General features: G+C 42.5%; 1 protein-coding gene across 1 annotated transcript; it reads right to left on the reverse strand.

Annotated features, from left to right (window-relative positions):
* Window positions 1-2,681: 2,681 nt before the first annotated feature.
* ACTR5 (ARP5 actin-related protein 5 homolog (yeast)) lies at window positions 2,682-11,364 on the reverse strand. Its single transcript, XM_010181221.1, has 9 exons — window positions 11,299-11,364; window positions 10,257-10,486; window positions 9,220-9,389; window positions 8,273-8,490; window positions 7,799-7,981; window positions 6,023-6,145; window positions 5,345-5,484; window positions 4,317-4,449; window positions 2,682-3,268 (listed from the first exon to the last, which is right to left on the reverse strand). The coding sequence occupies exons 2-9, from the start codon at window positions 10,421-10,423 to the stop codon at window positions 3,011-3,013; spliced, it is 1,392 nt and encodes a 463-aa protein (XP_010179523.1). The 5' UTR covers window positions 10,424-10,486; window positions 11,299-11,364; the 3' UTR covers window positions 2,682-3,010.
* Between the last annotated feature and the right edge of the window lie 6 nt (window positions 11,365-11,370).

An 11,370-nucleotide genomic window follows, 5' to 3' on the forward strand; every position in this document is an offset into this window, starting at 1 on the left:
GGGACCCTGAGAAAGGTGGAACCCAGTTTGAGTTCTCTTTTAGATTAAATAGACCAAGCTCACCACGCTTGTTAAACTGCAACTTGTACTTTTGTATTCTTTGACCTGAATTAGGTGAGAACTGAATTGTATAACAAGGTTACAGGTGGCTTTGAACTTAAATACACTGAGGACCGAATGGGAACCACTTGGACCACCTCTGAACTGGCGACTGCACTTTGTCAGCTCGCAGGACACCCGCCAGGATAAACACACCGCAGGTCTGGAGGCTGCTCGCACAGCAGCTCGCTCAAGAGCAGCTCTGTGATCGCTTGGCAAAGGCCCCCACAGCATCAGTTCAAGTTTCCTGTCCCCAGAATGATTATTTTTCTTTTCAGCAAGCAGTTTTCTCCTTGTAACAATTCCTCCTGCTGCTCCTCACACAGCCACACGTCCCTTTAAAAGAGAGCCAAGCAGGCGCCTTTATTGCCCTGCTCCCCTCTCAGGAGGCATAAGCCAATGCACAGAAGAATTAACCCAAGCCCCTTCTGGGTTTGGTGAGCCTTGCGCTAAATGTATGGAAAACGACCAAGTTCTGCAGGTGGGTATGAGAAAACCTTGCCACGAGCATCAAACTGGTGGAGCTCCACAAGGACTCTGATCAACACGACTGTCAAGAATAACACCATTGCATCCTCCTGCCCTCAGCACCACGCACTCCTTCCATTTTTCTCCTGCCAGCAGCAATGCTCACATAGCACCACAGCAAATCCTATCGGGGAACTGAACTTAAATGGGTAAAATAAACCTCGGTTTGCAACACTCATGCTTATCATGGTGCTACTCCAAGCAACTGAATGCCCACCAGCACGTTCACAACAGCCTGTGACTGTGATCACAATGTCCAAGTTCATTAGTTACTTTATCCCCACAATAGCTGGAGTAACAAATTAACAGCTAATATTAAGGAGATTATAAAATTTTGCTTCCTTGAAGCTGTTTAAGCAGCTGATCTGTGCAGAATTAGACAGCCCTGCTTTGAATTAATGCAAGTGAAGTGGTTGGCATAATTTGGCCAGACATTTAAAAGTAATATAACTGTCCACTACAGATACCCTTTTAGGCCTTCATTCTGGAACAGTTTTGTGCACATTCTCTTATCTATTTAGCAACCAACTCCAAGTATTAGAACAGACTTCTGTATTTTGAGCCCTCAGCCACGATAGCTAAAGATGTGTCAGAAAGGGGTCAAACAGCAGTGGCACGTCATATACTTTACTCCAGGCCACTGATACGAGTTGAGATCAGAAAAGACATTTTGTTGGGCACGTTTTTCCACATTCTTTGCCACTCATAGAATTGCCATAATGGTCCTGAAAATCAGTGTGCCTCCAGGCAGCCAGGGATAGGATCAATGGTCCAAACTGGATGTTACCTGAAGGCAGCAAGCTCCCATCTCCCCCTCCTCCCCTGCCCAACAGCCTGGTAGGACCAAGCCAAAGACCCAGACCTATGTCCCACCTGAGAACAACCAGTGCTGGGTGCTGCAGGAACCGTGTAAGAGAGCAGGTCCGTGACAACGCTTCTCTCATACGCAGGAGGAACACAACTGCAGGACCTCTGCATAGGTGAGACTGCTGTGTCTGATAGCAGATTCTGCTTTTTTTAAAAAAAATTGTATCTAGGTAATACTTATTGAATCCAGAAATGCGTGCATCACATACTGTGGCAACAAACTCCTCATTTCAATGCCAACAAGCCCCTCATGTCCTTTGTTTTGAACTTGCCAGATGACTACTTATCTTGATGCTCTGTGGCCCCTGGGACCAGTAATTCACCTCATCATCATCTTCTTTATACTGGTCATGGTCTGGTTATTTTCCCCATAGACTTTACCTTTTCCAGCCTAATGCTTTATAGCTCTTGTCAAACTGATGGAGTCTGCTTAGGTTTCAGTTCAGCATTTAATATTGATCATTCTTTTGGGAAAGCAATAGCGAGTTGTTCTGTGCAAGAACTGAATCCTCAGTCAAATTTAAGCTACGGTTTGTTGTGCAGCAGGACAGGGGCCTGGCTGCAAGCCTGCACTTTTCAGCAGGGTCAACCAATCAAATACCTCCTTACTGTTGTGCTCTTTAAAGAGGTCAAATCACTGAAACACGTCGTGAAGTCTTGTTTATTGCTAGAACAACTTTTAATAAAAAAGCCCCAGCAGTCAAGAGCTGCCTTGCTCAGCCACCACTCTTGTAAAACCACTTAAGGACTGCACAAGATTTAGCAGTCCTTCCAGACTATGCTTTATGGAGGGTTCTGTCTTTACAGCTGGACAGTGACCAGGTCTGCAGCTTCAACCAGGACATCGATATTACTGACAGAAATGAAGTAAAAAAGTAACTGAAATCCCACTGCTCAGTCAGCAGTGGTTTAGCAGAAAGCGTGTAGCAGGAATGATAGGCGTGCAGGAAGCATGAGGAGGAAAGGCACAGATCAGCCACTCTGGCGACCAGCAGCACAAGAAGATGTCCTGCCACCATGTCCTGACGAGCACTCGCTGCAACGGGCGAGGGAGACACCTGCTGGTCTGACTCACTTGGTACAAGCCTTGATCCAGCTTCTGGACCATGCAATACACACAGTATAAAACCAGGACGTTTTAATTAAATTAAAAACAAACAAAAAACCAACAGCTGTAAAACATACTCTCAAAAAACCCTGAGTCTTACTGCGACCGTTTATAAGACACTATTTGTCTCTGGAATGCACTTCTGTTGTGTTCCTCTTTGCTGGGGCACACTCCCGTGCTATGCACGAGCAGAACTAAGAGTCACAGATGCCACGACCAGTCCAGCTGACACCCCAGTGTGGCTTGTCCTTCTCGTTCAAGTGACTGGATGAGATGCTTAGTGCTCTCTGAGCATCCAGCAAGGCTGGGCTGAGGCCTGCACCCCATGCATGGCTCATACTGAGCCCAGTAACTCTTCTTTTCTCTGCACTGTTCCTCCATCCGAGGCTCTGTGACGAAGGTGCAGTGCTATGCCTGCTCACAGGGATTGCCAGTGCTGGATGTCAGTGCTCTGCTAGGTGCTAATGTCTCTGTCGTCCGTGGGGCCTGCTTGGGAAGGCGGATGGGAACATAGACATTTGAAGCACAGTGTTCCTTGAGGTATTCCCCCCCTTTTTCTTCATAGTCTTTTCTCGTTATCCAGCCTTCCTCTCGGGCCATGTATTCCACTGCCCAATCCCGAGCCCCATACCAGGCATCTAACACAGGACTGGAAGCAATGTGAACCTGGATGGAATTAAAATAGAACATCATCAATTCAACACAGAAAAGAAAAGCCCTTTTTACCCTGATAACAGTGGTATATGACACAAACCACTGAATTTCAGAAGTCTGGGCTGATTACTCAGTGCCTCTGGGGAAGAGTAATGTGAGGACTGGGCTGGAAGTGTGTTTTCACCTTGAGATCAATTCTCCGTGAGCCTGCTGTGTTTCTAAAGATTGAGAAAGCACAAGGGTGTATCACATCCACGACCAACAGCCCTCACAGCTGGAAGCCAATGCTGGAAGTTGGTACTGCAAAATAGTGCTCCAGAAAAACTTGTTCTGCTTGAAGTAGGAGGGAGGAATACCGCAGGCTAAGAAATCACAGTGTGTGTGAAAGAACCACGTGTGCTCTTCCTGCAGGTGTAGATTCACACTTTCATTAAATCTATTCCTATTACTGTAGCATGAACTGCTTTCCTGGTTCAGCGAAGGGCTTGATAGACCAGACACCATGTAAATCCCATATGCAATAACTGCGAAGTGATGGATTTCTGATAGAACCACGCTATGGACCATATTTTAATGGCAAGAAGGAAGCTCTTATTCAGTTACAAGTAGTGACATTAAAAACAGACAAAAAAGTATGATTTTCTTCCCATAAATACAAGTTACACCCTCAAAACTTAGCAATATCCTTCCTAATACTACCAAATATATGGCTGTAACTAAGTTTCTATCAGTCACACCTGGCTACATACAGTAACTGTACAAAATTTAAAAAGGGTTGTGGAATCACAAGATTATATTTGCATTTTTTTTCTCCCCCCAGTTTATAACCTGATGACAGCAGATTTGACAGACAAGGTGGTTTCAGAACAGCAAGGGAGGCTTTGACAGGTCTTTGCTTAACCTTCATCTTTTCAGGTCAAAAATGCTGTTTACAGTGTCTTGTCATAAACCACTCTCCACTCCCACGCTCTAAGTACACCCGCTCTGTACCTCTCCCAACATGAATTACTTTCAAACACAGATGAACAGACTGATCACACAAATATGTCACTACATGTACCTGAAAAGACGACTGGAACGGCCTCATTTCGAGGAGTTCCTTCTGAACTCTGGCTTTCAGCCCAGGGTACATTGTATTTCCACCAGTGAGGAAAACATTCTGGACAAGAATAGCTTGTTGCTCCTTTGGATACCTACAAGGAGAAAAAAACAACTTCAGTTTTTTTCAAGGACATCTCTCCTATGTGGGGAACACAGACACCTCATCTTCAGAATTCACTTTGAGAAACCTCCTTCACTTCCCCAGCATGAAAACCTGTGTTCATTTGTCTTCTGTACATTCAGGGGGTGGCAAAAGAAAATCCTTAAGGCAGTCTGTGCAGTGTACTCCGTAAACCAACAACTCAGCAGAGCTGGAACTCTTACACTTCAGGAAATGCAATCTCGTATGTCTGCACGGTTCAGGGGTGACTTTTTGCTAATGCTAAGCTGTCTGGAAACAGTTGTCCAGCAAGTGTGCCTGTATCATAACTTTAAAATGTCACCCCTGATTTTGGTCTTGCAAAATCAGAGACTGCCAGCTCATTGTTTCAAGGGATAAATATTTACAAGGGTTTGTCGTTTCCCTCTATAACAAGTTGGACCAGAGATCTCCCAAGCATGGTGTGTACAAGCCAAGCCACTGGGGTGCAGAAAGAAGATATTTTACGTACCATTAATAAAGAAAATAAAATAAAATAGTATTTCACCTTTAGCTCATCCTTTTCTTAATTTCTAATTTTGTGTAAGTTTTAAAATGTAGATGATGTATTAGTTCAGCAGTACAATATATATATACTGGAGGTGTGTGCTCAAAAATTTTTTACCAATGGAGTAACCTATCTAAAAGTTCTGAGACCACTGATTCAAAACAAGCAAAGTTACACATGGCTTTCATAACAGGAAGACATGTCTAACCTCAATGCCACCACAAAGAACTATTCAAACATATTTTCTGAAATTATGGTTAAGTAACCAGTATTGCAAAATCTGATATCAAAACAAGACTAGCTTACTTGAACTAAGTGCCAAGCAGCTTTGTAAACTCACCTCTCAAGGACATATTGCATGGTTTCTGCTATACCAGCTTGGTCTTCTCCTATCAGGGAGGGTTGGAAGACAATCTCTGGAGCCCTGATTCTTTCAGTGCCAAGGAAAAGCTGGTGGTACTCTGCCAGGTTAAACACGGGCTTTAAAAAGATGAGATTGAAAAGTAGTGGGAAATTATGTTAAATAATAGTAATATTCTAGCATAAGTAAATTTTCCAAGCAATTATGGACAAGAAACAGACGAAAATGCTCTGAAAGAGAAAGGGCCATGCTGAAAAAGGTTCAAAAATGCCAAGAAAGCTGGATTTTTCCTATACTTTATTCCATTTGGTGCCACTCAATCCTAAGGCTGAAACTCACAAGTTAAAAGCTGTGTCAGCTTGGATGTGATATTTGGCTAAGGATCACACACAAAAAAAACCTGAGTGGGACTTCTTTCCTTTAATAACATGGCACTGCTACAACAGGCACTGCCCACAGAGTGAGCCAAGTGGCTCTGGCGCTAAGCCATCAGCTATAATTGCAAGGACTTCTCCTCTCAGTGTCCTGTTCAGACAGTTTAAGTACCTCTTCCAGGGGCAGGCAAGCAACGTCTGCATTTGGAGAAATGCTAGCAGAGTAGCTAGACAACTGGGAGGCAGTAATCTCTGGCACAAGGTATAGATATAGAAATCAAACCTGCACTGCAGCAACAGGCTTCTCAACTTCAGGCTGGTCCTCAGCAAATAAAGGTTCAAACTCATTAATACTCTCCACATCCTCAAGTGACTGTTCACTGCCTAGTGGATCCAAATCAGGAGTCTGGAAACAGAGAAGGTATATTATTGGCAGGTTAGCTCAGGAGTGCTAGGCACATATATTACTTCAATTCTGGTGACACATTTGCAAAATTCAATGCTGATTTCCTCAAATCTCAACTTTTTAACATGCCTGAAACTAAATATGCTGTTCTGTAGCACAAACATCAAAATGGTGATCAGTCCAGAAGTTAAGACAGACATTCACTCAGAGTGTAAAAATCAAACGCTTTCAATAAATTTATCGTGATGCCAGGCCTTAGTCAACATGCTGACTGCCAGGACCCTAGCCAGCCACGTTCCAAATATAACAACACACCAAAACTTATTAAAATAGATTTTTAAATTGGTTAATGCTTGGTGCACTCCCAGCACCTCTAACTGCTCTATAATTACCATTAAATTCCCTGCCTTGCTTGTGTGGGACTGGAAAACAAATATTTGCTACGTACAAAGCCACCACACAATTTTTAACAGTTCAACCAGCTTACTTGCTAGTTTTGGCTACATCTCAAGTTCCATATAAGACACGAGAACTCCTATATCTTGCACTAATCTCTATGCTTAATTTTTCTCTCTACCTTTTCCTGAGCAAAGACTGATGTAACTGAAAAAGCTCCATCTTCTATGACTTGAAAGGCAATTTAAAGTAAATGCACAAACAGCCTTAGGCCACCTCTTAGAAGCAGCTGCTATGTCCTGAGCCTGTATTAGTCTGGCAAAGCAGACTCAAATAAGCTTCTCATCTTCACCACTACTCCAACAACCAATGAGTCTAGCAATTAACCTTTCATTAAGTAGAGAGAATAGAGTGTGCTGCCTAACTGCACCAAAAAGGAGCCAAAACGAAGGCAAAGGGTTAGTTGTTTAACATAAAAGTTTTCTGCATCTGAAAGGGAAAAACAGAAAGGAAAACATACACAGTTTCAACAAAAAGCTTGATATGTTCTGTATCTTTAATTCAAGGCTACAGACATTTAATTGTGCTTGTCCTAGGATTACACCCACTTGAGATTTAAGTACTTAAAATTCCAGGTCATTTAATTGTCAGACACTGGAGGGACAAAAATTAGATCTTCAACTACCAGGCCCACTTATTTCATCAAAATTATTGCAAAAGTAGAGGTTGGTTTAAAGCATGAACAGAATCAGTATGTTAGAGGGCTGCAAATGTAGCAGCGAAGTAACTCAACCTTAAGTAAGGACGCTGAGTAGCATCTGCTGCCAGGAGTAAGCACAAAGGGAACAGTGCCTCAGTGCCACCTTCTCTAACCCATGAGGGCTCCTCCAACTTATTAAAGATGTGCAAGAAATTTTAACTTATTGATTTCATATCACTGTACATTTCAACTTGTGACAGGAAGCCTTCAGATAATGCTTAGAACGATACGGAATGAAACCGTATGACACGTCCCAGGGTACAGTGCAGACCAGCACACGAAGGATTACTGATTTCAGGCATACTCTATAAAATAAAAACTATTTTTCTGTAACTGCGCAGGAAAGTTGGACAAGGGAAGAGCAGTTGCCAAATTAACAGAGTTGCAGCGTGTTAAAGGAAAAGCTTATTTCATCAATAGAAGTCTGAAGGACTCACATTCTCAAGCATAAAAACTTAATTCTCTCAAAAACAGCAGGATTGGTGAAAACATTGTACCTCTGGTTTGCTGTCCACAACATCCACTTCAATACTGACTTCTGCCTGTAGGATTTTTTGCTTTGTCTGTTCAATGGACAGGCTCAATTTGTTGATGTAAGACTGAAGTTCTTCTGCAGAGTCCATGTTCAGCTCCACCAAAGCTTTGTGGAACTGATCCATTTGACCATCTTCTAAAAGTTCCTGTGGACAGATCAGAGCTAGGTGTGATGAACAATACAGGGCGATCAGCTCTCCACCAACTGTGTGTGCACAGACACTTTGCCTTCATTACTAGACATCATGGTGCGCACGCTTCAGCAGCATTCGAAGTATTTCACGAGAGAAGTACTGTTCAGGATCTAGAAGTATGCTCTTCATAAATAACCTCTCTTTTATCTTGCAAGTAACCTTCAAAAGCTCCTATCAGAAAACACACCTGACAGTGGTAGTTTCTTTATCAAAATATCACAGAGGAAACTTTGCCTTGTTCACCTGTATGTATAGCAGTCTGTCCAACCTCTCTTGGTCAAGTTGCAGCTTCTCTTCTCGACGACGGGCATTGAGTTCTTGAAGTCGACGTAACTGCTGCTGCCTCCTCTCCTGCTTTTCCTCTGATGTCAAAGTGCTTCCCAGCAGTTTGTTAGAGAAAGGCAGCTGCATCTTGTGCATGTTGTTCTCGTAGTACTCTGGGGACTGCCACTTCTGTAGCTCTGAATGTTTTGAAAGCAAAACAGCTGTTTTGTCAGGCTGAAAAGGATGATTTGTATGTTTTGGGCACTCCACACTAAGTTCAGACTCAGTGTTCTCATGTCCAGCAAAAAGGAAACACAAAGTATAAGAAGTGAGAAGTGCACACTGGTGTCGCTTCTCATTCCCGAGGTAAGGGAGAGTTCTCACATATTTCTAAGGACTCCTTCAGGCTCTTTCTTAAGTGACAAATTCAAGAAAACACTATTCTGTGGCCGCTACTTAAGATGACATTTATCACAGAAATTTTAAAACTCCTTAAGTTCACAAAAAGTCATGAGAAGTGTCCTCTGCAATTTTGGAAACCTTAAAATGTATATGCCATAAGAGCAGAGGAGAAACAGCATCCGATACAGTAATCGTCCTAACCAGTTTAATGTTTCGTTAGAAGTACAGAGCAAAGTAACAATCAAATAAACTCATTTATTTTTCTCTGAAATAATCTCAATTATTTTTCCACAGAGAAACTTGAAATATATATTTTTTAAAATTTAATTTAAAATTTTAAATTAAATTTAATTTAATTCAAGCCTTTCCCATGAAGCAGATTACCAGAAAGACAGTCATAAAGAAAGCAATATAGTAGTAGAGTATTTCTCCCAGAATTCCAACCAATTTGCTAACAAGGGACATAGAGGAAAAAACTATGTTTGGATGAATACTATCTAGTAGCAAGATGCAGCTGGTTTTACCTTCTATATAGTCCTCTGCAATGTAGCTGTGCTCATGCAGTATTTCCTCCATGCGACTGAGAGTGATGGCAGCAAAATGTCCTGGGTATTTCAGCTGAAGGAGGCGTTGCAGGTACACAGCTGCTTGGCACCCTCCAAGATTAATACGTTTGCAGTTTTTCGCATCCAACCTGAAAACACAAAAAGACAACTGAGATTAGAGAGCTCCACAAGTTCAGCGTAAAACAGACCTCCTACTTTCACCAGTATTATTTAATTTCTGATATGGTCATGTAGACAAATGAACGTTCACAGATAAATATTTCAGATTCATTTACCAGAGAATCTAACACATCTGCTTTTCTCAGACAACAGGCATAATCACTGCTTTGTTTATTGCAGATGCATTCTGAAAGGCTCTGTTCCACTTCAAAAAAACGACAAACATTAAATAATTCTGGCTACAGCAATGAAATGTTCTGTTTTAAGAAGGGAAGTGATGGTTAGTGGAGCTAAAAGTAGATCCTTTAATCTTTGTAACATTTTGCAGTTGGCCAGGTGTAACCCTTGAAAATTTGAAGCATTTACCAGATACAATAAACCCATTTGCAGCAGTAAGGATTAAAAAAAAAAAAGTAGAGCAAGGTAGCAGCATAATCAGAATGATAAAAGCCTGAAGAACTGCAGAAATCTCACAGAGTACTTTGTTTGGTCCCAAAGCTGCTTTAAAACATAACATATGTATTTTTAATCCCTGACCTTACTTGAGGCAGATATGCCCTTCTGCTTCTGAAGGTAAAGATCTATGCATGAATAGTAACTAAAAATATGACACATACAAGGACAGCACTGTTTCTTCCATTCAAAATTCAACAAAGTTGCAGACCTAGCAAAATCTGCAGGCCTACTTTTTCTTTCCAACATAAATTAAGACCTGATAAGTGCTTATACTGCAGAAGCTGGAACACTGAATGCTAGAGGAACAGATATCTGCATCCCTGAAAAGTCAATGACTGACAAAGAGATGCTGCACCATACTTCAGACACCAAGAACTCACCTGCCTTCTAAGACTGGCAAAATGTGCGTACACTGATAACCTGAAGATATTACCAAACCACTGCAGGGCCAGTTCTGCCTTCTGTTGTGGTAAAAGCTGTACAAGCTATCTACACCATAGGACACTTTTGGCACTTGATAACATTCGAAGAGGAGCTCTGACATCATTTGTCTTGAATACAGAGGATTGCACACTGCTTCTGTCAACACAATTGGATGATCAACACAACCCTGGAAGAGACAAAAGAATAATAATAAAGGTGTGAAGTGAAAATCCAGTGATATTTATCCTTGCTTCAGTAATAACTCCTCCAAAACAGCAACAAGAAAGCACTTTATGTGCAGGCTATTAATCACATCAATTAAATTATACCTAGCACTTAAGGGGGTTAAAAAAAAGAAGTCTTGTCTACAGCAAGGTTTCCAATGTTAATTCATCCAAAGACGAGACTCCCAAAGGTGGAGGAAAATGGATTTTTAAAAGCACATACAAATTATTAAAAATCCAAGTAACCAAAATCTATGTAATGAGGAGGTGAAGTGCAAGTGAAAACTAGTGGAAGTTTAGCTCAGCACTAGCTAAAGCCATCAAACTGGTGGTGGTACACAGGCAAAAGGCTTCATGGCCGAGGAGCAACTCCCAGCTCAGTTGGGTACACAAAACAAGTAGTCAGTGACCATTACTAATAAGGGCCTTATACAAAACTAATGATGTTTAATGTCCTTCCCCAAAACTGACCCTGGACACTGGTTCTCAACCACAGCAGCTGTTCTCGCCCTGCAGCTGTATCTTCCTGCTTTCATTTTACCACAAAACTATGAAGAAATTAAAATAATAGCAGGGTTCAAGACACTGCTGTGGGCTTGTCCACCTGGGCTGTATCTGCGAGGAGGTGAACAGGACAACGTCCCTGCACAACCGGGTCGATACTGGACCCCTCCCATTCCCGCTGCGCACCCAGGCACAACCTCTCCCGGGCCCGGTTTCACCGGTGGCTTCAGGGCCTCGGCCCGGCGTCCCCCGCCGCCCCGCCCAGCGGTACCTGCGAGGCGACGCCGAGGCGCTGGAAGACGTGGTCGAGGAGCAGCTCCTGCAGCTCCAGCTGGACGGGCAC

Source organism: Mesitornis unicolor, unplaced genomic scaffold (assembly GCF_000695765.1).
Source record: "Mesitornis unicolor isolate BGI_N332 unplaced genomic scaffold, ASM69576v1 scaffold53583, whole genome shotgun sequence".
Taxonomy (NCBI): Eukaryota; Metazoa; Chordata; class Aves; order Mesitornithiformes; family Mesitornithidae; genus Mesitornis; species Mesitornis unicolor.

Coding starts and splice junctions, on each gene's coding strand:
- ACTR5 (XM_010181221.1), bottom strand. CDS start 10,423: ATGATGTCAGAGCTCCTCTTCGAATGTTATCAAGTGCCAAAAGTGTCC. Junction 5,485..6,022: donor AGCCTGTTGCTGCAGTGCAG/GTTTGATTTCTA, acceptor ATCTTTTTAAAG/CCCGTGTTTAACCTGGCAGA. Junction 4,450..5,344: donor ATGCAATATGTCCTTGAGAG/GTGAGTTTACAA, acceptor TTCTCCTTGTAG/GTATCCAAAGGAGCAACAAG.